At 43.8% G+C, this 27,740-nt stretch overlaps 1 protein-coding gene across 1 annotated transcript in view; it reads left to right on the plus strand.

Moving 5' to 3' along the window:
- The first annotated feature begins 81 nt into the window (after window positions 1-81).
- The window catches only part of LOC138952794 (uncharacterized), a 44,562-nt gene continuing 16,903 nt past the window's right edge, over window positions 82-27,740 (plus strand). Inside the window, exons 1-3 of the mRNA XM_070324535.1 lie at window positions 82-294; window positions 832-859; window positions 16,017-16,223. Of these exons, the coding sequence (XP_070180636.1) occupies window positions 151-294; window positions 832-859; window positions 16,017-16,223 (379 nt within the window). The 5' untranslated portion in view covers window positions 82-150. The remainder of the gene's footprint in view (window positions 295-831; window positions 860-16,016; window positions 16,224-27,740) is intronic.

Consider the following 27,740-nt stretch of genomic DNA (forward strand, 5'->3'; position numbering starts at 1 on the left):
AACTGTTTTTATCTGACACGGGAGGCGTGTAAGACGAACTATACCAAATTGCTCCGGTGGGAGAGAACCGCTCAGTTAGCAGCCGCGCTCCTCGCACTTGCTGGCGTCCAAGTCAGCTCAACCGAGCACGCTGTCTGCTGCAACATCAGGATGAGTGCTGCAGGAAAAATGTACTTTGTCTGCGTCGAAGTTCTCCCGAGCAAGGAGGGAATCGACCTCCCTCGATTTTTGCAAAAGATAAATGGTCTTCTGGAAGATTATTCGACTGCTACTCACGTTATTTACAAATTCAAGGTATGGGGACTGCCGGTATTCCTCGTCCCCTCAGTGTTTCCTCCCTCGTGCACTGGCCTGACTAGGCTTCCGGCGATTTCAGTGCTCAGGTTTTTGTGTGTGTATGTTGTTGTAAGACTGAGGTTTTTCGAAAGGTGGAACAAGAATTATTCCACTGCAGTTATCTGGGAATGGATTCCAAAATTCTGAATTATGCTTTGCTTTCTTTTTGGGGGTTGGAATGTAATGCACAGCAGACCCTCATAGTCAGTATAAACTGCAACTGTGCAAGTTCTAATTTATTTATTCAGTATTATTTCAATTTGTTTTAAAGATTTTTTTCTTTTCTGTTATACATTTTTCTCACTGTTGTTTTATTTGCAAATACATATGTTTTTGATTCATTTGATTGAATGAATTCTTATGTTATATTTTGTACGTTTTTAGAATTTTAGTTTTTACCACAGATAGATAATTTTATATTGCTATTTATTTGTTTCATGATTTTGTATCTGTATTTTTAATGTTTTAATATTTTTCATTATTATTTCCATATAGGTTACAGGAGAATCAAAAGTTTTAGCGGGTAAGATTTTTCTTCCAGTTTCACTTGTAATCATACCATGAAGACAATGCAAGTGATGACCCTAATGCATTAGCAAGTCACTTTGTCACACAAAACTGTTATAGAAACAGTTGAAAGTTTTCATAAGCCTTCCTTTACAGCAGTCATTGTCATCTATATATGACTATCTGGGGCGCTACGAGTTTGAAAAGATAGGGCTGAAAATCATGTACTGAATTCTGTATAGCGAACGCGGCCTGAAACCCCACCTATAATGCGTGTATGACCATGACAGCTTCATTCAATGTTGCTGTGGTAACTTCCGGTTTGCTCTCGTCTCAGGGCTGAGCATACTTATTTTCAAGAGAGATTGAGGGGAAAAAATAAACGCCTGGGCAGAGATTCGAACTCAAGACTTTGAGATTTCGAGATGTCTTAACTGCTAGGCAGTGTTGACAAAGAAGAAAAATGGACAAATTATATCATTCTAATTTCTACGCTTGAATTACCATTCATGCGTTGCAAAAACATTCTCATGTCACATGGAATCGCAGCACATGTTTACACCTCCGTGCGATGGCAGCGATATAGATCTCTATTAACAACATACAAGAAAGATTAGAAGTACTGTGTGATGGGGTGGAAGGAGGAAGAAGTTACGTGATTTGAAGAAGTAGGTAGGTGAAATTGTCACGTACTGACCTAGTACTAGTAGTAGAAGACCCAGAAGTAAGGAGTACACCATGTGGTTGCCTCTTTAGTGTCTTGTACTGAGCTGAGTTTTCAAATAGAAACTAAGGCAAAAAAGGTGGGGTTTTAGGCCGCGTTCGCTGTACAGAATGCTGTGCATGATTCTTAGCCCTATTATTTCAAACACCCTGCCCCGGATAGTCATAGAGAGACCTCAGCTTTAAGAGATCTACTAAAACAGGTAATATCTTAGCCTTAAGTCTGACATTGTTGCAAAGCAGTGGACCCCGTTTCTTTGACGCGAGATATGGCGAGTGGGGTGAGGTAGTAGCATTTTTTAGGCAAGTATCGCCGCTAGGATTTGGCGAGAGTAGGCAATCATGCATGCCTTGGAGATGCTCGATACGGGAGAAAGAACAGTGGGAGAAAGAACAGTGGCCGCATAGCTACCAATCTGATTAGCTGTTCATGGCTGTGTACCAGCAATTACAGATGACCTTTTGGATATCAACCAGTGGTGTTTAATTCTTGCTTAGCTTGCCATCAAACCGTTTTATATACACTCTCGCTGTGTTGCAACTCCAAGCTGCTCGCTGTGTTGCAACTCTAGGCTGAAAGAAACGGCGGACAGCATGGTCTCAGCTTTCTCTGTGGCCAAAGGAAAAGGAGGAAATCTCTGAGTAGTGTCTCCATTATGCTCGTTCAGTGAGTGAGTCAAGCTATATGTGCACATCCTAGATACTGGGTCACAACTATGGGACATGGACACCAGAAAAAAAAGCATGACTAAATGGAGTAAAAAACACTTTTTCACGTACAACAGACTGTCCTTCAAATTAATTCATCAATGAGAAGGCCTTATGTTTAAGCATTATTCTAGAAACGGCATGTATATGCGTGTAGTACGTTTGATGTCGTGGGTTACATGGTTTCCACTTTGGGCTTTTATCTCCAACAAAAGGAATTTTATTTTACTGATTGCTTATGGCATGTAGACAATATTAATATATAACTGCTTTGTGCAGAAAAGTTTAAAATTATTGGTAAGTATAAGGTGGCCAGATATGAGACTAAAGTGGAAACCGTAACCCACGCAATTTCCAGGGACAAAAGTTTCATTTGTCAGTCATAGCAAGCCATTTGCATTCATGTTACCCCTTTCTGTTTTGAGATGAGATAGATACTTTTTAGCAAGTAAAAAATTTTGGTAGTGTGCTCACTGATAGTAAGTATGCAGAGAGAATATTGGCGTGAGTTACATGGAAACCATAACACATAATGTTAAGAAATCAAGCTACACAAAAGATCAGTTAATCAAGAATCCCTAAAATTAAATACAGTGAGTAACAATAAGTAAGGCAATGTTGCTTTAGGCGCATATTTTGTGTGTTTTTGTGCTTGTCTCATACTAAAACATTGAGCGAAGCTTGTGTGCGTTTCACAGGAAACGATCTGACCTTGCTTTCGCTGTAAACTTCCGGTTCTTCGTAGCGCACAACAGGAATAACATCATTTAGTAAAACCCAATAAAAGTGAAACAAAGCACTCAGTTCTTTCAAAAAGCATATAAAAGAGAATGCAAAATAGTTTTTAACATGCTCTTAAAACAGTTGTTAAATAAGTGCATTGTCCGATCGTCGATCGTATGTTACAGAAGAAACGAACATTTCAAAATGGCGCCACTTGTGAGCATGCTTGTGGCTTGAAATATGCATTGTATCTTGCTTTATTCTTATAAATATTGGAAACAGTAACAATGACTACGTATCAAAATCATTAGGGAAGACTTCAGTTACCATCAAACAGTTGGGAAGGCCTACTGTGATTCGAAATCGGCGTTCGAACAGTGAGGATACGATGACATCGAGCGTGCGTTTCATTCCAAAAACCGGAAACCGACGCGTGTTTGTAGCAAAATTCTCAGTTAGTATTCACGTGACCCGTGTCAAAACGTCATCAGTGGAAATTTCCACTGGGCTGTTTTGGTCCAACGCACGACTTTCACGGGACAACCGAGACTACATGTTAACGCTGGCTGCGTTGTCGTGCGTTACTGAAAAAAACGAAAGAGGAGTAGGTTACCAACATCTGTGATTAAAAGCTCAGATGAAAGGGTTTCATAACGCCGTGTTGTGTTATGAAAAGAAAATGTCTTTGAAATGATTAAATCCTAAAAGTGAACTATTTGAAGGGTTCCCGTGTAGGGGGGATCATACTTCGTACTGACGTCGAAACTGGAAACCAATGTAACGCACGATAACGCGTTTTCTTCACCGATCAAACTCCCAGAAGAAGAAAAATGGATGTAATTCTTGAGTGTGTATGTCGAGAATAATCCTTCAGCTGACCCATAAACATCACAATAAAATTCACAGAGCTTTGTTCTCCATTATGTACAGCTGCAACACAGACTGGTGTATTTTTGTCCCAGTTTTAGGTGCTGTTTTGGGGGCATTTTGGCTAAAAATTAAATCGTTTAAAACCCACAGCAATGTTTGGAAACCCAAACTTGGTTGTTACAGTAAGTCAAATCCATCCCCTTTGACATCAAAGCATCCCCTTTGTCATCCATTGCTCAGAGATATTGTGACAGTCATTCAAAGTTGACAACCCATAGTATTTCCCAGTATCTAGGACGTGCACATATATTATATTTCAATCTGTGGGTTTACCATCAGGCATAGAGGGAGATGGGTTTGAGGGAAAACCCCAACAGTTCCTGCCTTTGTATGCAATCAATAAACCAACTGGTTGCAAAAAGTTAAATGGTTCAAAAGACTTGTTGGTAAGATGTTAATAGGCAACTTACCCTATCAGCCAGCACCGCGAAGTCGCGTGATAAATCTTCGTTACCTTGCGAGATCTGCCTTAAAATGCGGGCATGTTGATCGCCTGTGGCTTTGGTCAGAGTAGCGAAAATGAAGTGGTTGATGAGGTGGCCCCATTTACGCATCCAGATACTGTCAAAATGTTGATTCACATTTAATACGAAGTATAAACATCAATAGGTATGAATTGAAAATAAAATTAACGTGAACGTGTATATCTTATCGTTTTGTTCGGTTTACAGAGAGACTGAGAACACCAGCGCTTGTGAAGCGATGCCTGGCTGAATTCTCTTCGACGTCCAAATTACGTGTCATCCCGTTACTCCGTTGTCTGTTCAATAACTGTATCAGATGCGCTTTCTTGTATCCTGAATATTGTATTTTTCTTTCTTTGAGGTAATTTTGCAACTTTGGTACTTGCAATGATGAATCGCATGAAAATTCTGCTGTTCGGTAGCCATTGTAGCGTATGGAAGGAACAATAACTCTTGAGACCAAAAAGTTTGCCCGCAGGGAAGTGAACCTTCCTTATCTCTCGTACTAGAGAGCGTTCCAAGTGGGGTATTGTGCAAGTTGGCTATTGTCAAAACAGGATTTCGCAAACGGATCTATTCTTTTGTCTACTGCTGGTACTGGTAGGTGAGAGTTCTACGATGGACCATGCTGTCCCCCGTTTCTCGCTATGCAACTTGCAAGACTGCAAGCATGATCGTCTTTTATTTAAACTCGGCATGGAATGCAAAAAGCTTTGTTTGGGCATGGCTGATGTTGACTCGGAGAGTAAACAAGTAAATCGCAGGAAAATTGTCAATGACAACATTCTTTTACTTTTGGTCATCAGTGGCTAAATCGAGTTGATTAAACGGATGGTTCTTGTAGTTGTAGGCCATAAAATATGGCAATTAACAGTACATTTGATCCCAGATTTGAAAAGAAAGTTTTCAAACTTCCACTCAGCAGGCGTTATGCTAAAACAAAATATGGGTTTAAATCAAGGAAGCGTAAAGTAAAAGTTTTCACGAGAAAGGGTGGCCCTGGAAAGTTTTCAAGCTAATTTTTTGTCATTTCCCATACTCGCATGTTGCAGTGTCTGCTGCAGGATAGGATGAACAGGTGGGTAGATATTTACAGCCCCCTTTGTTGGTGTAACTGTAAGATATGTATTATTAAATTCACTATTATGATTTCAGATTTCAGGGATGGGGCTGAAAAAAAGGGAATAGGAGCTGGCAAGCTCAAAATAATCTGATGCAGTATAATGAAAATATAATTATTTGTGCTCCAACAAGTTTCCGTCATTTTCCATGACCAACAGAGATGCAGAAATATGTTCACCCGCGGCGAGTACAAATTCTGCGAGGCGCTAGGCTGGTAAAACTTGGGAATCACTTGCCCATTGTGTGAGTGGCAGTTTTAACAACTTCTTAAGTGTCAGTTTCAAGTTTTCAACCGTTGACTATTTGCTTTGTAAATCTTCAAGGAACAGGAGGAATGATTTTAGTGTCAGTATTGTGATTGTAAAGTGTGTCTCTGCTGCCAATAATCAAAAAACAGATTGACTGCTGACGTTTCAAAATTCAGAATCAAATAACAAGAATGGTAAGTTATTGAAACGTTTAATTTATGGCATACAAAACGTTACATTATTTTACAGTACTTCGACCCAGTGCCAGTTGTTTTATAAATAAACAGACAGACGAACACTTATTATACTATATTGACCTTATTGTAAACTTGTCAACAAAACTCGCTTGCAAGATGCTGGCGCGGCGAGGACTGGGTCGACGTTCTGTAAATGTAACGTTATTTTTTTGGTCAAAAACGTTCCATTAACGTGTTTCCGACACTCCCGTTGCTAGTGATTGGCCCCTCCATGTTTGGCAGTGGTTTTGCACGAAAAAGTCACACTCCCACAACACATACAAACCCGACAGTTATTTTCAGAATTCGTCTATTGACATTGGTATGCAGAGAAATACTTTCTTTTTTAATTTTAAGCTAAATCAGGCAAATAATTTGAGCAGCAATTATATCATCTATTATGAGGATTATGCTTCTTTTTCTTTGATGGATTTATACTTACAGGGTTCGTACAGGTCATGGAAAACCTGGAAAGTCATGGAATTTGATTTTTAATTTTTCAGGCCTGGAAAGTCATGGAATTTCAATTCAAGTCATGGAAAGTCATGGAATTTAACAAAAATAAGAAGAAAAAAAATTTACCTTGAGCACGCCAGCGGCTATTTTTGTTGCCCAGCCATTCCTCCCTTCCCCCCCCCCCCCTCCCCCCCCCCCCCCCTTTGCCAGCCAGCAGCGATTTGCGTCGCCAGCACAAGGCTTGTTCGTATGACCAACTTCTCGTTCGTATTTGCATACGAGAATAACGGTAGTTTTAACGGCACTTGAGCCAAAGCGAGGCTCACTTCCTTCCGTTATCTCGTCGTGTCGTCTGCGCTGCGGTATTGTCGAAGTTTTCTGCTTTTGTTTTTGCATCGATAAAGTACTTTAGCGCTTCGACAAGCAAGATGGAGGATGATGAGTTTGAAACTTTCTTTCGAGTTGACAGTTGTTTCTTGACAACAAAAAGTATGCGGAATTGGAACGAATTACCAAGGAAGATCTTCGCAATGAACTATGTATCGCGGTGAAAAAAATGACAGTTCGTCAAGTCACAGTGACGGTTACGAAACGCAATTTACGAAAGTGCAGATGGATACAAACAGTGGCTGGTCCAGTCACAGGCGCTAGGCGGAAGGTATCGTTCACTGGACCACTACTTTCATGAAAGTAGTGGTCCAGTGAACGATACCTTCCGCCTGTGGTCCAGTTTAGTGAAATGACAGGACCAGCAAACATTATCGATAATCTGACTGCGTAGCAAATGCTTGACTTGCTTGTCGTAGAAACTGATTCAAATTCAGTGCAAAGCAAGCCAGTGTCAAAACTGGCAGTGACAAGACGTAAAAAGTTTGCGTGTTCGGAAATGGCGACCTGTGGATCTGGTCATGGAAAATGTTATTGAGGCTCATGAAAAGTCATGGAATTTTGTTTCTAAAAACCAGTGGGGACCCTGTACTTATGTCATCACTGCATTGTCATTATTTTATATAGAATAATAGATTTATATAATTTATTCTCTTACCGTATCAATCTTTAACTTTTATTCTATTTCTTGCGGATGTTGGTTTCATGATTTGTTAACATTCTGTTCATACACGTATATATTTATTTTCTTTATTTAATTTTTTATGTGTGAAACTAAAAGCTGGTTCTTTCATATATTTTATAACCACAAGTAATTGTGCAATTTTTCAATTTCATTATTCTGTCTTGTGATTGTTATGATAATGTGATCAATGAGCATTTAATTTACATGTTACATTCTGTCCGCTCTTGGTTGGTGTTTTTAGTCAGCAGATTGTCTTGATTCCAAAGATCTGTTAACTTTTGGTTGGAGTTGTGTACCGGTGCGAATTTTTATTTTGGTTTTATTTTGGCTTTCTTGTGTACTGTACTGCCAACATTCTAGCATGACTGTCTGCCTTATGCTTAAGTACTGCCTAAGTTTTTGTGCCCCAAAACTAGGAATATGCAGCCCCTAGATACTGGTAGATCTCTGCCCAAGAAAGTCTGCTGTTCTGCTTAAAAGTGACATACATCATCACATGTATTTCTTCTACAGTCAGTTTGGAAAGTAGAGTATTTGAAATAACACCTGTTCAGCAGTTCAATATGATGAGTCTTTGGTAGGAGAAGGGCCAGTTAGAATATAAATTTAATTCTTAAAGAAGTATGAGCTGCGCATACTAGCTTATAAGTCATTGGTCATTCACTTTGAGGGTGCTTAGGTTCTGTTTACCTGACCAACACCGCAGGAGCAGCAGTTCTCGGGCCTGGTTAATGCCAGGATATATATATTATGAAAGTAAGCGAAGAGTGCTGCTCTGTCACATAGTCTCAAACCAAATTGGAAATCCATAGCATCATCATTAAGGGCCTGCGCAGAGTCAGCGGCGCTGCATGCTGCAATAGTGTTTATGACGAGTACTTGGCCTGGTTTTTTTTTCACGCAACGTGTAGTGGGATGGGAAAAAAAAGAAATCGGTGACGCCGCTGTGCTGTCGAAGACTACAATCATTCCTATTTTTGACGCAAGCAGTGTCATTGCAGCGGGCAACCAACCAATCAGACGCGATGATTTCAAGGGGGACAATCTGCTCTTTTGGCAAAGAGGAATTCGTGTCTCTTTATGTCAAATTTTGTCAACGCTTGTAGACAGCCATTTATCAATAAATGCTTCCCAGGTGTTGCGTGTGTGTTCATGTCATGCATAGTCAGGCCATCGTTACGTTATTAAACACAGTCATTTTAGTACAAATAGCAGATACTGGTCACCAAAGATTTCAATCGCTGTGAGATCGCATCGATGCGTTCAACTTTATATCTCTTCAATTGTTAATTTTCTTCAGTTGTCTCGTTGGTGTAATGGATACGACGTTGCACTTCGAACCCAGAGGTCCGTGTTTCGAATTCAGCAAGTTCAGATTTTTTTTTTCTGATATTTTTTGTATAACTTTGAACAGTACAAAACAATTTTGACACATGCTATGGATATGAATCAATAATAATGTGACACATTTATTCTTTATTTGCTTTTAATTTCTCTACACCTACCCCACAGAACAACTTATACATTTTAAACAAACACTACAAGGACAATTATTTAAATTGTCACCAAGAGTAGAAAGGTTACTGTTTTCGAAAATTGCAATAACTTTTTTTAACGAAAACAAATCCAAATTATGTCAAAATGCTTGGTGGTAATGTTCAATTTAACTTTTAAAAAAAAGAAAAAAGTTTGTATAGCGCACTTTAAGGGAAAGACCTTGGAAATTTTAATGTCAACTTGGAATTAAGCTCCCTTGTTTTTTGTTGCTACATTATCAATGACACCCGTGGCATTGACACTGTGTGTGTGAATGCAGGCACGCGTAGCACGCACGCATCATTACCTCTATACTCTGCAGTGCGTCGTCTGTCCTGCTGAAGTTACATAGGTGAGCGCCGAGCCTTGTATTGTTATAATCATCCTCATCTCATTAATCATCCAAAATTATAAATTGTCCTGGCTCTTGTGGCCCTTCATGCCCGGAGCTCTCATGGTGACCCTGGTCTCACTGTTCCTGTTCCTTTCTTCCCTGAAAAATAGTTTTGCTGTCAGTCTTCAACGTGTGACGTTTTGGGGAGTCGACGGAGGGACGTAGTGGAGGTCTGCTCTCTGGAGGGGGACGCTCACTCTGTCCGGCTCCGCGACTTAAGTCAATGTTGTTAGTAGGGGGCATAGTAGGTAATGTCTATCCTAAGTTTGAAAACGTAATATCATACAGGCAGATAAAGGAACCGGCATACTGTAACCTGAACAACATGCTTCATGGCTGTTACCTTCATACATTTGGTACACGAACTGTCCCAGCTTGGTGAGACTGGGTCTCGCATCTCCAAAAGGGTGTATTGAGCCAGGACAGAATTCCTTGCAATGAAAATTGAAGATTAGTCATTATATCTTGGAAGTAAAAGACAGCAGTCTATAATATATTGTTAATTCCAGCGAAGCTGTAATCGACCTGAGAAATTTTCATACCGATAATACATGATAAAGAAGGATTCTTCGTGACTGAGTAAGTGCTGCAGTTGGGTAGGGAAGTTCACCAAAAATTGGGAACATACTAACTAAAATACAGTGGGTGCAATAGGCGCCCCCATTTTTTTAGCAAACGCCACCCAAGGCCGCTTTGGCCGGGTAGAAATTCCGTAGTTTCCAAGTCTATGGATAAAGCTCGCGTAAGAAGATTACGTCACGGTCGAAAGTCTTTGATGTCAATTAATGCATCATGACGTCATGCCTCCCTGCAGTCTTTCTCTCTCGCGCGGTGTGTGTGTTCATTTTGTGCACATGTGTTACTGTTTGTGTGTGTGTGTGTGTAAGAGAGAGAGAGAGAGTGTGGTTATGTGTGTGTGTGGAAGAGTGTGTTTGTGTGTGTGTCCGTCTGTCTGTGCGTATGAGTGTGTGTACGAGATTTGTGTGAGTCACTGTGTGTGTGTGTGCGTGCGGGCATATGTCTGTCTGTAAGAGAGAGTGCGTGAGTGTGTTTGTGAGTTTATGTGTGTGTGTTTGTAAAGGTGTGTGTGTCCGTCTGTATATATGAGTGTGTGTATGAAGTTTGTGTGAGTGAGTGAGAGAGAGTGTGTGTGTCCGTCTGTGCGTATGAGTGTGTGTTTTGCATGTATGAGATGTGTGTGAGTCAATGAGTATGTGTGTGTGTGACTTGGGGTGTGTACACGTGTGTGAGAGTGGGTATGTGTGTGTGTGTGTGTTTGTTTGTGAAGGTGTGTATGTCCGTCTGTATGAGTGTGTTTTTTGTATGTATGAGATGTGTGTGAGTCAATGAGTGTGTGTGTGACTTGGGGTGTGTACACGTGTGTGTGAGAGAGAGAGAGTGGGTATGTGTGTTTGTTTGTGAAGGTGTGTATGTCCGTCTATGTGTGTATGAAGTTTGTGTGAGAGAGTGAATGTGTGTGTGACTTGGGGTGTGTTTGAGGGAGAGAGAGAGAGAGCGGATTTGTCCTTCGCCGGGGGTATGCAGTGCCTTGGCATTGCACTTCTACTTAATTAATTATTATTGATCATGCTTTTTTAAGCACAAAGGAAATAAAAGCACAATAAACAATCTGATTATGAAGTTTGAAACTCTTAGTCTGAAGCTGTTTCAACGATGAGTTAATACAAAAGATATTAATTTTTCCCCATGGTTTGCAGCTCAGAGTTCGGTCTCGATCCCATGTTTTATTTTTTATCAACAATGTTAAAATCTTTGTGATGAATGACACTGCATTGATAATTTTGTCAGTAATGTCCCAAACATTTTCGGATTGTGCTATTCTCCGGCAGATTTGCAGGTACATGTACTTCAAATGAGTTGGAATGGCTTGAAACGGTTTATATGTACCACAGATTTGCTTAAAGTAATTCAGTGATTCACTCATTTGTTCAATTGAGTCAGCCATGCATGTATATGAGCCTGTGACAAAAGGTCGTTGACAATCAGGACTGAAAGTGACAATTTCCAAAATGGATTTAAAGTGTTCAGTTTGTGCATGTTTTAAGTTGTGTCCTTTGGCTATCTGGAAACATGTGTTAAAAGATACTTTGAGCAACACTTGACATGATTTTATCAGTTGTTAGTCGAATAATTTGAGATTGTTGGTTGTGACACAAGTCAAACTAGTTCACAAAAAATAATGGCAAAAACATCTCCAAAGGCAAAGTTGAAAACAACAGTTAAAACTTACTGAAACAAAGGTACATAACTATCCCTTTTAAAATTCATCCAAGATTGTCGAAATATATTGTGTTTATATGATGTAATAATATGTCCACTGTGACAACCAACACTCACACATCTTGATTATTTCCACTCGCATGAAATAGAACACCAAAACTGACCTCAGGATTTTTTTTATACAGCGGAGTCCGGGTACAACGAATCTCAAGGGAGATACATTTTAGTTCGTTATATCAGTAATTCGCTGTAGAGTTTTCAACCCTAAATGGCCTCAAGACAAGTTTTCCCACTCACCTTCAAATGATCGTCCCATCGATCTTTCCTTGGAGAGTACAATCTCTGCATGCTTCATAATATAATCCATAGAGAGGCATAGTTCAAATGTTCACTTTACTGTAATTTTAGAAGTAAAATTTAAAAAGTTGTGTAAAAGCATGTACGGTATTTTCCGGGTCATAAGGCGGGACTTTTTTTCCTGGAGTGTATCAAAATAGAAAAAAATCAAAGAGACCGCCTGAGTACCAGTCAAACAACTTGTGATAATGCATGTTTCAGCTGAGACATCAAAGAGACCGCCCCATAGATTAAACTGTCACTGACCCCGGTGCAGGAAGTGTTTCCTCTCTCATATGACAGGGGAACCACCTCTCATAGCTAAAACTGGGTCATTGACCCCTGGGAAGAAGGTCAGTGTCTATAAAAAATGCTCGCGCTGGACCCGAGTACTCTTCAGACATTCACACACACACACACACTCTCTCTCTCTCTCCCTCCCTCTCTCTCTCTTTCTTTCTTACACACACACACACCACACACACACACGAGTACAGACTCATGCACACACACACACACACACACACACACACAAACAGTAACACTAACCCATGTGCACAAAATGAACACACACACACCGCGCGAGAGAAAAAGACTACAGGGAGGCATTGACGTCAAAGACTTTCGACCGTGACGTAATTACGTCACTATTCTTGGTTTACGGTACCATTCCGCGGCTTTGCTACGAGTATGCCATAGTCTTGGTTGGCCGAGACCTTGCACCGTTCGTTGTAGCCTTGTGACTTTTAGAGACAAAACTGCTCTGGGGGGATGAAAACGTGTTTGTTATAAGAGGGGTTCGTTATGCAAATGAGTTCAAAAGGTTCGTTGTAGCCCGAAAGTAACAAGTAAGAAATAGAAGGCTGTCTGCCGGGAAATCAATGGCAGTTCGTTAAAAGCGGGATTTCGTTATACCCAGGTTCGTTATAGCTGGACTCCACTGTATGTCAAATACCTTTCTTTCCTTCAATCACCACACAAAATAATTGTCATAACATGACAGCATGAACATGGGTACACATTTGTGCTGTTGGTTGTCGGTAAACAGGAATGGACATATTCTGATAAATGAAATGTGCAAGATTTGGATATAAAACATCAGATATATCTCTGTAGCAGCAAACACACATGGCAATGTTGTTTTCCTAGAATTAAAGAATAAAAAGGAACGTGTCTTTTGATATTAGTTACAAAAACATCATTTCCGCTGTTGGTTGTCACCACCCTGCAATGGACATACTTTTAAATGTGAACATTTACAATGTAAAAAAGAAAAGAAAGTTTCTTTCAAATATATATTTTGATCGACACCCATTGCCTTTTTGTATCATTTCAAGTTTGTTATAAATGTTTATCTGCTGTGTAACAGTAAGGGAATTTTTAATGAGCCAAACACATGCAACCGTCAACACAATTTATTGTAATTGGTGTTAAGCGCTTTGGGGTCATTGACATTGTGCATTAGGCGCAGTATAATTGTAAAATATTATTATTATAGACGTCTCCGTCAGTGTCACTGTTTTCGATTGGTATTTAACAGAAGCTCTGAAAAGTGTCTAATCTATGATTAATAGTCAAAGCAGTAGTTGGTTGTGACGATTCTGTCGGTCGTGGTGTTATTAACAAACTAGAATCAAACGGACATTCTACAGTCTCTTACCTTCACGTGTTCGTGTGGCCATTTTTGGAACTGAAAGCGAGGCTCTCCTTACATCCGGCATGTTCCGGTTTATGCAAAAGCTAAGATTGGACCAACTACGCATTGTGTAGTGGAAAAATCGGTGAATCTTTGGTCGTGACGTTCGGGCCACGGCGCACATTTTTTCAAAATACCGGTGATGTTCAACCTTTCCAATATGCAGTATATAGTTTTATCGTTATTACTGTTGTTTATAAAGGAAAACATGTTTAAACTTGTCCAGGAAGCGATCAGGTGAAAACAAAAAAAGATAAATGGGAAACACGTCGGTGGGACATACGCGAGTCACAATCGACTGACTGATTCTTTTGGGTCAAAATCATCCGAATTTACAACAGCTTAACCATAAAGTTGACTGAGGTGTATTTTTCAAACCTCAGTTGTGTGGTTACTTGCTAAAAATTAGTGCTTATGATTTTGGATGATTTAGGTGAACACACCGGACACGTTCTCAGGAGGGAAACAAAGAATATATTCATACTTTTTTTTTTTTTTTAAATAACATCCAGATTTACAGACATCAACATGTTGTCATATGTATCTCTCATGGGTATATTCAAAACAACAAACGAACACAAAAATAGTAAAGCTTTTGTGAAAAAAATTCTTTGCAAATGCACAAGGGTATACCGAACGACCTTTTGTCACAGGCTCATATATTTATTTATTTGATCTGAGTGATCCACCAGACTTTCATTTTATCCCCGAGTACGCTAGTACAAGGGCTCAGCAGCCTTGAAGTGTGTGTCTGTGTGTCTTTCTCCACTTAACAGCTTATTGCTGGGAAACTACTGGGCGCAGTTCGTTCAAAAGTTGATACACTAACTTGATAATAGGTCCGATTGATCGTATTAAAACTTCATGATGTTACCTGGGACCTAAATGCGAAATAAACCACAAAAACAACTTGGCCGTAGGAGGAGTTCACACCGGCGGGGCAACACGCAGCCATTGACCTGATAGAACAGCCGAACGCGTCACACAAAAATAGTAATGACAAAGTTACACGCAAAGCGAAAGAGACTCTGACGTCATTTACTTTTGTTCGGAATTTTCCGTCTGTTCCTAGCTTGTCAGTGAAGACCTGACGTGAGTAAGCTTACCCAAAACGTCTTTGTTCTCTATTCTCATTGCAGCTGTGAAATAATCAGTCTTGTGTCTCGGTCGTGTAGGTACAGAGTTTGCTTCTGCAATCATTGTGTTCGTGTTGATGACGGCTTCATAAGACAAAATAATAAGCGAATCTATCGCGAGGAAGACGTATATGTACAAATCACCGAACACAACCCATTTTTTGTGAGCATTTTTCTGAAGAATAAACTGCATGTGGTTAATTTCATCCGTTTAATGCTTGTCGAAACATATCTGATCACAGATGAGGTCGCAGTTTGTAGGTTGAATCTATGAATCGGCCAGAGATAGATCTGCATTTCTGGTCAGAAACCAACATTCACACCACAGACATTCCAAACATTTGGGCAGGGATATAGCTCAGTTGGTAGCGCGCTGGATTTGTATTCAGTTGGCCGCTGTCAGCGTGAGTTCGATCCCAGGTTCGGCGGAAATTTATTTCAGAGTCAAATTTGTGTGCAGACTCTCTTCGGTGTCCGAACTCCCCCCCGTGTACACTACATTGGGTGTGCACGTTAAAGATCCCACGATTGACAAAAGGGTCTTTCCTGGCAAAAATTGCTTAGGCACAGTTAATAATTGTCTACCTATACCCGTGTGACTTGGAATAATAGGCCGTGAAAGGTAAATATGCGCCGAAATGGCTGCAATTACTGGCCGTATAAAATTTCATCTCACACGGCATCACTGCAGAGCGCCTAGAACTGTACCCACGGAATATGCGCGATATAAGCCTCATTGATTGATTGATTGATTGAAACATTTATATTTATTGAGCGAGCCAGTCTGAAGAGTACTCAGGTCCAGCGCGAGCGTTTTTTATATTTTGTAATAGAGCCAGCCAAAACCGTCTAAGAGTGATGTGTGTGACCAGTACCATTAATTGGACTACTTGTAGTTGCAGTCTAATTAAAAGCGTAGAGTTGTTCTTTGTTGTCATTCTGTATTGTCCACTCTCTCAGACTTATTAACAACTGTATGGTCTGAGTGGTTTACTCATGGGTTCCTGTGAGAGTATGTTGTAATAGTGTTAAAGCAACCATCATTTCCTCCCTGCATTTTGCACAGATTCGCCTTTTGGAAACGGACTTTTAAAGAATGATCATTCCTCTGACTTTATCAACCAAGTTTTTTTTCTTTCATGTTGTCAACAGTTGTCCAAGTGAGCAACATTCTTGGATTTGAGCGGACCATTGGTGGACTGTGGCGCTTGGGAAATGTTTCCGTTACAAGTGTCCCCATCGTTGGCTATGAAAGCTTCGCACAGAACCTGGGAGTCGACGCGTCCATCATCTCCAACCCACCGCGCCCGCTTCCTAAGGAGAACCTTTATTACTGGTCATTTGACTTCGGTTATACAGGTGGTTATCTTTTTTCTCCTTTCCATTTGATACAAAATGAGTTACTTCCCTTCGGGTCTCATTTATCCCTGACAGGATGCCTTTGTTTTCCTTCTCTGGAGAGGAAATCGATTTATTTACATATTTAGAGCTTTTCGTAATGTGTTATTGATATAAGCAGATTCGCGATCGTCGATAATGATTTTTCATGGTGTTGTGTAATTTTTGAATTTCAAAGGAATTGATATGTAAGACAGTTTTAACCCAATGCCCCCTGAACCGCCCGGCATGGCCCGCCGGAAGTGCCCTGTGAAATCCCTGAAACGCCCGGCATGGCCCGCTAAACACTAGGTCACCTACTTTCACTTTCGCTTTGAGCCTTACCCATAAGGCCTTGCGACCGGATGTGATTAATGCACTTCCTTCCGGCTGCTTCATTCTAGCGTTTGCAGAGTTTGAATCGATGCGATAGCGTGTTAGCTGTGAATTTTCAAAGTTTGAGATTTTTTTGTCTGACAAAATGGTGTTGAACGAAGGTTTGGAAGTATGGTGTTCGATCATGGGGAACTCAGATGACGATTCTGACACGCCTTTCGAAGGTTTTCTACTTGAAGAGGTGAAAGGGGATGAGTCTGACATCGATCTGGGTGTTGTTATTCGACAACAGGACTTTCGGGAGAATTTTTCTGGGAGTTTTCAACATATATTGGTGTAAATGAGGACTGAAGGCTGACACGTTGGACGTTTTTGAAGAACACTTGCTGGATTTTTTTTTTTTAAACAACATTTATTACATCGGAAGTGGACAGAACATACTTGCATATGAAACTATAGTGTATTCTCGGGTTATTCTGCCATCTTCTATATAAATGTGAGTACTCTATGATTTTATATGAATTGTTTTGTTTTGTATGTGTGCATGTTGTGCGGAGTAGTTTCCCTTTGCTCAGGATTAAGAAGGCTGCCTGCCATTTTGTTGTCAGGGGGCATTGGGTTAAGCGAGCTATCTTTCGCGGGTGTATTTACTGTGCAAACAACTCTAAATATGGCAAAAGTGTCACGTGATAATCAACTTTGGCTACGAAGCAGACGACACTTTTTCCGTAACTAGTTGGGAGTGATGCAACAATATCACGGTCTCCTTCCCACAGCAGTCTCAAAATTTCGACTTGTTGTGACCTTAGAACGATGTCTTTATCATAACTGTGAAGAACAGAACGGAGATCACTGTCGAAGTCGGCCATTCAACAATCACGTTCGTCTTTCGTCTGTTATCAGAAACGTTAGCGAAAAACATATGGGAGATAACTCTGTTTTTTTGTTTTGATAGATTTCCCTTTAATGCGCGTAGTAATTATTCATCCTGTCAGAGAGACCACTGAGCGATAGCGTGGACCGATGATTATCAGAATGGGGTTGGATTTCTTCCGTCCTAGGAACTTTTTTTTTTATACTTTTTTTTGTTAATCCCTGGCAGCTGTTGTTAAGCCGCCATTAGTATTATGGGGCTTACTGGATTTGCTCTGTCTGTTTGTTTGTTTGAGGCGGGCGGTCGGTGTTTGTCGGGTAAGACTTGTATCTCTGGGTCAATCAAGCTCAAATTTCGTGAAATTGTTAGGAATAGAGTTAGACGGGTGTATGCAAAAAATTACATTCCTAACAATAGTCAAACGGAAGATATTAGCTTTTAACGCTTTTACAAACCGAGCCAGGGAACGAAACCCACTGACAGACTTATACGTTTGCGGGAATTCCCGCACCCAGAACTCCGAGTTACTTCCCTTCTATCACTGACAGCATGCGTTGGATTAGAACTCCGGACAAAAACAAGTGTTGACCTTAACGGGGTCAAGAAGCCCGCCCTTGGTAATAATTATGAGGTGGGACATGGATTTTTGATCGAGACTTCATGTAAATCTCAAACACCATAGATCCTTCATAACGACCGATTTTTGAAGAATTATTCCATAAATAAACAAATAAATAGTGACGTCATTTGAACTACACAGTCTATATGTGGTGGGTTGTGGACGACCCACTTTTGAATTAAAGAAGGCATTTTACCTTGTTTATTTCTATTTGGATGGCGTGGGTTGTGTAGAAGGATACTTTTTATGTTTAATATTTCTTTAGAAAGTATGGGCCGTTCATGAGTAATATCATTGGTACTCTGAAGGTTAAGTGACGCAAAAGTGTGTACGTCATTAAATCACATATTCTTACTCCAACTCACATACATGGTCACAGGCATGAAAAGGAGTCTAAAACTGTGACATGCTCAGAAAAACTTTTAGCCTAAAAAGGAGACACGCAAAGAAAGGCAAGACAAATCCAGTCACACTTATAAGCTCATAAACACACTATAAGTTCAAAAAGTAGTTTATTTTTAACAAACTAGTAAATTTAAATCCCGGCATATGTTCATAACTTGTCACAACGTCACAAACTTTATTAAATTACATATTCTTTACCCAATTCTCATAAATGCATTGACCTTGATCTCGCATGCTAGATGTTGAAAAACTACTCAAATTACCTGCCCTTGTAGGGTGGTAACCAAGCTATAAAAAAGAAGCCATTGCCGTTGCTATGGCCTGACCCAGCCTGGTTACCCACAATACCCCGCGCGCCACGTGGGCGGCAGCATCCTGAAGAATCATTCTCGACTTTCGACTACTCACGGTCGGAGGTGTTTGGATTTACTACCGTACTTTCCGGGTTACAAGGCGCTACAGCGCATAAGGCGCACCCCCTTCTTTTTAAACAAAATTGTAATCCAGTCACCCATTGGGCGCAGGGGGCCGATAGGGCGCACCAAAATTAAAAAAGTATACCGGTAACAAACGGTCGAAGAATGAAAATAAGCCGCACATCAAAGGAAGAATACAGAGTGGAAATATGTGTGCTCTGTGTGTGCGGGGAGATCAAAGGCAGGTCCATTGTGATAGCTGGGTTGCCTTGTTTAGACACTGACCTTCTTCCCAGGGGTCAATGACCCAGTTTTTGCTATGAGAGGTGTTTCCCCTGTCATAGATCTGAGAGAGGAAACACTTCCTGCACCGGGGTCAGTGACCGAGTTTAACCTATGGGGCGGTCTCTTTGATGTCTTGAGAGGAAACTTGGCCAGGGTAGTACCTAGTAGCTGAAACATGCATTATCACAAGTTGTTTGACTGGTACTCAGGCGGTCTCTTTGATTTTTTTCGTATTTCATACACGGATTAGGCGCTTCGTTATACAAGACGCAGGGGTCAAACTCGAGGAAAAAAGTCGCGCCTTATGACCCGGAAAGTACGGTACTCTCGCGGCCTTCTCTTACTGGCCTGTCTGTTGGACTAGCTGGTTTCTTGGGGGCCTTACCTGTTCGCCATTCTTTTGGTGAGTTCTGCCCTTTTTATTGAGGATTCTTGCTCCGGGCGATTTGGAATTTCAAACTGTCTGGTTAGAGATTTTAAATCCTTTTTAGCTTGAGCTCAGTCAATTGGAACTAAGAGCTTAAAGCTCATGTTCTTTTCTCTTTACACTATAGGTGAAAGAGGTTTCTCTTAGTTGACGCTCACAGGAGGGTTGCTACTTTCATAGGACAGTCCTATGAGTGGTGGCCTATTGAACACAAGGGGGGGGCGTTCAGTCCTCCCTCTGTTCCTTTTCAGGTGTTCAGTAGTCCAGAGCCTGTGGTTCTTCTCTTTCTGGTGGTGTTCCTGTCGCCTATGCGAAGTTTTGCCAACAGCTCTTCGGAGGTCTGATGACTTGTTCATCAATTTTTTACCTCTTGGACATCTCCTGCTCTTGACTTGACGAGGCCTTTTCTTTGCCCTCGTTAGTTTCTGCAGGACAGGTTCTTTTTGGGACATAATTAAGTCCCTCCTCCTTTAGGAGCAATCTCCATTTATGAGAATTGGGTAAAGAATATGTAATTTAATCGAAAATTTCAATGATAAATTTTCATTTGATTAATATACTTACCCAATTCTCATAGTTAATACCCTCCCATCCATCCCCGCTACTTAATTTTCTGGTTTTTTTGAGAGTCTCGAATGATTCTTCAGGATGCTGCCGCCCACGTGGCGCGCGGGGTATTGTGGGTAACTAGGCTGGGTCAGGCCATAGCAACGGCTATGGCTTCTTTTTTAGCTTGGTTACCACCCTACAAGGGCAGGTAATTTGAGTAGTTTTTCGACATCTAGCATGTGAGATCAAGGTCAATGCATTTATGAGAAATGGGTAAGTATATTAATCAAATGAAAATCTATCATTGAAATTTTCGATTTAACCTTTCAAGTGCACTATGACAGAAAATAAACTTAACCCAAGCAAAAAACCCACATTAAATCGCATATTCTTACTCCAACTCACATAAATAGCATTAAATTACATATCTTTACCCAACTCACATATAGCAATTAACCCTAGTTCAGTGCTGGTAACGCTGTACGCGTCCCCTTGGTAACAAGGGAGACTACTCTAAAAAAGAGTGATCCATACCGATACTGGTATCCCTGACCGACCAATACCGGGTCCGTCTTCCGTATGCGCGCGCATATGCCGCCATTTGTATCATTCCTTCCTCAGCGTTCACTGGAGTTGGTCGCTGTTTTTGTACGCTCCGGCTGCTTTCAGCCTTTGTCCTTGGTCTTTTGACTTTGGGCTCTTCCCCTTGGTATCTTCGCTTCGTTGTTGACTTCGCCTATCCTGTGGGGTGAGGTCTTTCCTTGTTTTATTGAATTTTGGCGTCAATTTGGTCGCATTCGGACTAATTTTTTCTTTTCCAAAAAAATGTTTGTGAGTCTTTTGCAATGGCCGATAGTGCCAAGAAGAAGCATGCTCTAAAACAGATAGCTGCTGAGTCTTCTCCTCCTAAGAAAAGACCTAGGAAAACCAAACATGCCGGACAAGCCGTTGTTTCTGTACTAGAGCCTTCGTCCAAGAAATGTATTGACGTGTTAGTCGATTTGCCGGCGTCCTCTATTTTACCGCCTAGGTTATCGGACAAGGTGGGTCAGGTAGACAAGACAGTTTTGGATACTAGCGTACCCGTTAGTTCGGGGTTAGCTGCTTCCGATGTGGCGTCTTTGCTTTTGTCGCTTAGTTCACGGGTGACTTCGCTGGCGGCGGAAATTTCTTCCACTAGGGCTGAGCTGCGTGCTCTCCCTTCCGGCGTTGCCGACGCTGCTTCGCTGGCCAAGGTTCGTCCTTCCTCTTCAGCTTCCGCCACAGTCACGCGGGGGGAAGTCCATGCTTCGCAGGTCTCTGAAGATTTCCACGTACTTCCGCCGGTGTACCCTTCGTCTGACTGTTCTTGAGGTATGTCTGCTCCACGAGTAACCGGGTTTTCCGGCCAAAGCGGAGCGCTTGCTCAGGAGAGATTACCCCCCACCATTGGTGGGGGCGAAAGTTCTGATCCTTGGGCTGACCACTCTCGCTCAGGCGTTCGGTTGGCTCAGGGTAGGGACCCTGAGAAGCGAAAGGAAGGCTTGTTTCTCCCCGCATTATCGACAGATATTGGCCCGGGGGTGCAGCTTCCTCTTCCGCCCGGTGGGCAGGAAGTTGTCAGTAAAGCTGACTCCCTGATTGACTTTGACGGTCATTCCAGGGGTCAACTTCCGGATTGCGATTCCGAGCATGATGGGGAAAGGTGCTGATGAAGGTGCTTCCGCTTGCCTCTTAAGCTGGCTAGCGCGGTGGCGCTTGCAGCCGAAACGGCATCCAAGTACTTTGCGGAAGGTGTAGTTGAGAAGAGAACGCAGTTCGCTCCACCACCTTCCGCTCTGAGCGATTTCCGGTTATTTATCGTTTTTTTTAATTTGTAAGCATAATTTTCAATTCAATACAATAAAACTATATAGTTTTAGATAAAGGACGCAATAGGGAATACACCAATATGACTTTTCTGTTTCAAATATTAGTTTTTACAAAATTAAAAAAATTGCATATTTTGAACGAACATTTTAATAACAAAAATTTAAGGTACCAAGCTGAAATGCAATCCCATAATCCGGCCTAGATCTAAGATTGTGTGATAAGAATTTCGATCAAATTGATGAAAAACTGTTAACTGTGAAAGTTCTGCCTCAACTTTTTGACAAACGGGAAAATATGACGTCATCAAACAACGGAGAAACCTTCCATGAGAAAATCCCCTCAAAAATATCCATATCAAATTTAATGAAGATCCACTCAGTAGTTTCTGAGATATGATCTGCAGTGTCAGTCTAAACAATCTCACGCCCATAACACTGTGAAAGGAAACTCATTTGGACGTGTTCTGCCGATACTATAATGTTTTTCTTTCTTAAAACACACCATAATAGTAGCCATTCTCAATGTCTATGCTAAAAATGACTGGTCTGTGTTAATAATGATTTTGCTACAGTGTGAGAACAAAAAGTCTAAAAAATCTGACGCCCATAACGCTGTGACACGAAACTCATTTGGTCGTGTTCTGCCGATACTACAATGTTTTTCTTTCTTAAAACACACTATAATAGTTGCTCTTCCCAATGTCAAGGCTAAAAATGACGGGTCTGAGTTGTCAATGGTGTTTTGCGAGAATGCCATCTATCTCTTTGTCGCAAAGACCGTGTGACACGAAAGTTCTGAGCGGAAGACAGATCTGCTGAGTGCAATTACGTTTCAGAAGATAGTTGGTTAAAACAGTGTATCGCTCAGACACACACAGGAACACTATAACTTTATTATTCAGGCCTCATTTGCTTTCCTTTGTCATATATGAAAGTACTGACCTTGGTTTAAAAAAGTGACCTGCCGCTGTGCAACAAATTGGTCGCCGTTTTCCGCCGTATTTTGTGAATAAAACGTATTTACTACCCACACATACAAAACGATTCTGTTGGTTCTGTTTATTTCCTTTTTGTTTGTTTCATACTTAGCAGTTTAGTATGCTTTGTTTTCTTCTCAATTCAATGGATGGCTATAAAATAAGCATTAAATTACATATTCTTACTCCGAGTCACATATTAGCATTGACGCAGTCGAGATGCTAGGTTAACTGAAAAACGCTATCCCGTCTATAGTCTAAGGGAAGCAACCCAAACTAAAAAGTAGCAAGCTTGCTACCCTGGGTTGCCTCCCGTAGCGTGTCACGCCACAGATCTCGTACCCAGTACGAGACACCCTCATTCGACATCTTTCAGCCAGAGAGACAGGTCGTGCTTGATTTCGCTCCTAGGCTGTTGTTTGCTGTTTGCTTGGCACCCACCAGCCTCGGCTCCCCGTCTGCTCATAGCTGTTTCTAGCGGTGAGATTGTTCCATTTTGTTGTTGTTTGCATTGCCATTCTACTGAGAATTTTCTCGTCCGCGGACTTGTGAATTTTGCTCGGTAGTTTGTGGCTGTGGCCGCCATTTTGGTCGCCATTTTTCGCTTACACGTGGTGTTTTTTGCTGGTTAGTTTGGGTCCGTGCTCGGACTTTTAGCATCGACCAGAAGCACTATTACCTGCTTGTAACCTGTACTTTGTGCTAGTTTATTCTGCTGAAGTTTTACGTCCTAGAGACTTGTGTATTTTCAGTAGTTTGTTTTTCTCGCGTGACAGCATGTCTGATAGTGAGAAAAAGCGAGCGGCTAAGGCCGAGAGTAAGGGCAAAGGCCCTGGCAAACCTAAGTCCTCGGCTTCTACTTCTTCGGCTAGGAACCCCACGGTTCACGTTTCTGACCCGAAGACTAACTTCGTTTTTTCGGTGCCCATTTCGGCGCCGGAGGAAACTTCGTCTGGCTCGCGGGCGGCGGGCATTACCGCTACCACGTCCGTTTCGACCCCGGTACCTGTGCCGGAGGCTGGCACTCTTGTGGCTAGCCTTTTGTCCTCTTTGCTTCCAGAAATTCGGACGCTCGTGCGTACAGAGATGGCGCGGACGGACCCTGTTTCCAGCTCTGCCTCCCTCCCGGGGGTGTGCGACCCTCGGTCGTTGGCTTCCTGTTTTCCTGTTGTTTCCGGATCACCTGTCCAGCCTGCTGGCGTCGGCGTTGGTGCTGGAGGCCGTGAACAGGGAGGCGTTTCTCTTCTCGGCCGGCGCTCGGTGGCTACCGCTTGCGGGAGTGCACCTGAGCAGGTCCCTTTTGGGATACGGTCGTCACAAGGTATGTGCTCGCAGCAGCCGTCCGCGGCAGCTGCACTTCCAGTTCCTGGAAGTAGTGGTTCACTGGACAGCGGACAGACCATGGTCCCTGCCGGTTTGAGCTACGAATTACGTAAGCAGCCGTCCGCGGCAGCTTCCCTTCCGGCTCCGGCCGGAAGTAGTGGTTCACTGGAAAGCGGACAGACCATGGTCCCATCCGGTTCGAGCCACGAACTACGTAAGCAGTCGTTTACGGCAGCTTCTCTTCCGGCTCAGGCCGGAAGTGTTGGTTCACTGGTATGCGGACAGACCATGGTCCCTTCCGGTTCGAGCTTTGCCCAGTTTCAGCAGCCGTTTCCGGCAGCTGCCCTTCCTGCCTGGGCGGGAAGTGTGGGTCCAGTTGGTCGTGCACAGTCCTCTGTCACTTCCGGTTCCGGCCCAGGGCTTCCGGGTTGTAGCTGGCAGACTCCACAGCCATGGCATAGCTATGCCGTTGCGTCTGCTCTTCCGGCTCCTCCCGGTTCTTCCGGTTCGGTTCACGCTGCGTCCGTTGGGATGCCGGCGGAGTTCGAATTCGGTCGTTCTCCTGGGCATTCGGGCTTTCTGCCTCTGTTGGGTCAGCAGCAGCCACCCACTCCGGTGGTGTCTGCTAGCTCCTCCCTTCAGCTGCCTTCGGTTGCTGGCGTTTCTCACCCTCCTCTTAGCCAGGGTGTGAGTTTCGTCGATGACCAACAGGAGGGGCGTTTGGCTTCCGGCCTGTCCTCGCAGCGTCACTTGTCGGGTTCCTTGGGCTATGAGCCATCCCCTTCATGTGGCGGTTCGGACCTTGGGTCTGTGGACGAGGAGCAGCTGCCTTTGGCGGCTCCGGCCAGCTTCAGGGTAGCGCTAGAAGCGGCCGCGGAAGTCACTTCGCGTTATTTCCCGGAAGGGGCTTCGTCTTCGGCCACGCCTTCGGCGGCGGGTCCGTCGGCGATGGCAGACTTCCGGTGGGCGAAGGAGGACAGCTACTTCCGGTTTGAAGAATCACCGTCAGTAGCTTTCCAGCTTTCTCGTTTGTTCGCCAAGCCCGCTCCTGCCGGCAGCGGGTTGCCTCCAGCAGCAGTTCCGCTTCTGGTGCCGTACGGCACAGCTCCGGAGCATGCTTTGCCTTACCTGGCTGCTGCAACACAGGCAGACTTCTTCGTGCCCTCGGCGGCTCAAAGGAAGTTGCCTTGGCCTAAGGCTTCACGGAACCTTCTTTCGTCCTTTGCTCTGCCGCGTGCACCGCTTCCGGTCACGCCGGCATTGCTACCTCTTTTGACGAAGCCTTTGAAGAAGGAGTCCGTTCTCCCTCTTTCGGAGCAGTCTCTCATGTCCTCTGAGGAGGTGGGAAGGCAGCTCTTGGAACTCAGTTCCATTTCGGAGACTATCCTGCGGGCTCTTTCACGTGCTCTTACAGAGTCTTTGACTCCCTTTACCTTGAGTAAGGAGCAAGATTCGGAGGACGTATCCACACTCCTCTCCACGCTGGCAAGGGTGAACGAGGAGCAAATGAGATTGTCCTCTCTGCAGTACGTACATTTTGTCTCGTGCAGAAGGGACTTGTTTCTCGCCCACTCCCAGTTCTCTGAGGAGTCGACGAGAAACACTCTCAGATCGTCGCCCTTGGTGGATGGTGCTCTCTTCGGCAACCTGGCCGCCGATGCCAGGAAGCAGGAGATTGACACCAACAGAGAACAGCAGTTCTCTTCTTTTGCGCTGCAGTCCCTGAAGCAGCCCAAGCAGGCTGTTCCTCAGCAGGCTCAGCACAAACAGGCTAAGACCTCTGCTCAGGCACATCCTGCTTCCCGGAAAAGATCTATTACCTCTTCCCGCGGGTCGGGTAAGAGATCTTTTTCGAGGAGGGGTAGGGGCGCTTCCAGTGGAAAGCCCCACCCCCAATGAAGCGTTCCCGGCTTCACGCCCCCCCCGCCCTCCACCTTGGTGATGGCGGGGGGCCTTGCTCGGGCACTCCCACATTGGCTGGCCGCCATACGCAGCCGATGGTTAGTGGGTGTTGTGAAGTCGGGATTCCGCTTGCTTTGGCTGGGGGACAAGGCCCCCCTTACCAGGTGTCCTCCAGCCTTCAAGCCCCCCTTCTCACAGGAGGCAAGGGCCGTCCTCCAGTCGGAGGTTGCCTCACTGATAGAGAAGGGCGCGGTGGAAGCGGTCTCGGACCACAGCTCCCCGGGGTTTTATGGACGGCTTTTCGCGGTCCCCAAAGCTTCGGGAGCTTGGCGTCCTGTCTTGGATCTTTCGTTTCTCAACAAGTTTTTGAGAACGATTCGATTCAAGATGGAGACTCCTGCCTCGGTTCGGGACGCTCTCCGCCCAGGAGACTGGGTGACCTCGATAGACTTGACGGATGCGTACTTCCATATTCTGGTGCATCCCGCCGACCGGAAATGGCTTCGTTTCCGGTGGGCCAGTCAAGTCTACCAGTTCCGCGCACTGCCTTTTGGGCTGTCCCTTGCCCCATGGATCTTTACCATGGTGGTGAGGCAGCTCTGCGCGCTGGTGAGGTCACAGGGAGTGCGGCTGCGAGCATACCTCGACGACTGGCTCATCATGGGCCAGAGCGAGGCTCTCTGCAGGCAGCACACTCTCTTGGTTCTCCGGGAGGCCAGCTTGCTGGGATTCTCGGTCAACCAGACGAAGTCAGAGCTCGTGCCGTCTCAGTCATTCACTTACCTGGGGATGACGTTCAATACGGTCACCTGGACTGTCCAACCTTCGCAGAAGCGGGTGGACAAGCTCCAGGCTCTCATCCGCTCTACTTCGCTTCTCCTGAGAGCTTCCCTTCGGACTTTGGCCTCCATCCTGGGGCAGATGGAGTCCATGGCCCTTCTGGTTCCACTAGGGAGAGTTCACAAACGCCCGCTTCAGCACGCGCTGAAGCCGTTGGTGGACTCTCCTTGTGTGGATTGGAACACTCTGGTTCCCCTTGGGGATTGGTTCCAGGCTGCAACCCTCCCGTGGCTGGACTCGGGATGGGTATGCAGGGGGGTTCCCATTGTTTCCCCCCCTCCCAACATGGACCTGTTCACAGACGCGTCCTTGCTGGGTTGGGGGGCTCACACGGACCGGCTCACGGCCTCCGGACTGTGTTGTCTGCGGAACAGAGCACATGGCACATCAACTCGCTGGAGTTGGAGGCCGTGTTCCTTGCTCTGGTCGCGTTCCTCCCTTCCCTGGCAGCCAAGCGCGTGCGTCTGTTCACAGACAATACGACAGTGGCTGCCTACGTGAACAAGCAGGGAGGTTCGCGGTCCCCCACTCTCTCCCGCAGAACGTGCGAGATCCTCTCCTGGTGCTCCCAGCGGGAGATCTCTCTCTCAGCGCGTTACCTGCCAGGGAGCCTCAACACACTGGCGGACGCGCTCAGCCGCTCCGACAGGGTGTTGCAGGCGGAATGGACCATCACGCATGGTGCCCTTCTCCGCC

This window comes from Littorina saxatilis, linkage group LG17 (assembly GCF_037325665.1).
Source record: "Littorina saxatilis isolate snail1 linkage group LG17, US_GU_Lsax_2.0, whole genome shotgun sequence".
Classification (NCBI taxonomy): Eukaryota; Metazoa; Mollusca; class Gastropoda; order Littorinimorpha; family Littorinidae; genus Littorina; species Littorina saxatilis.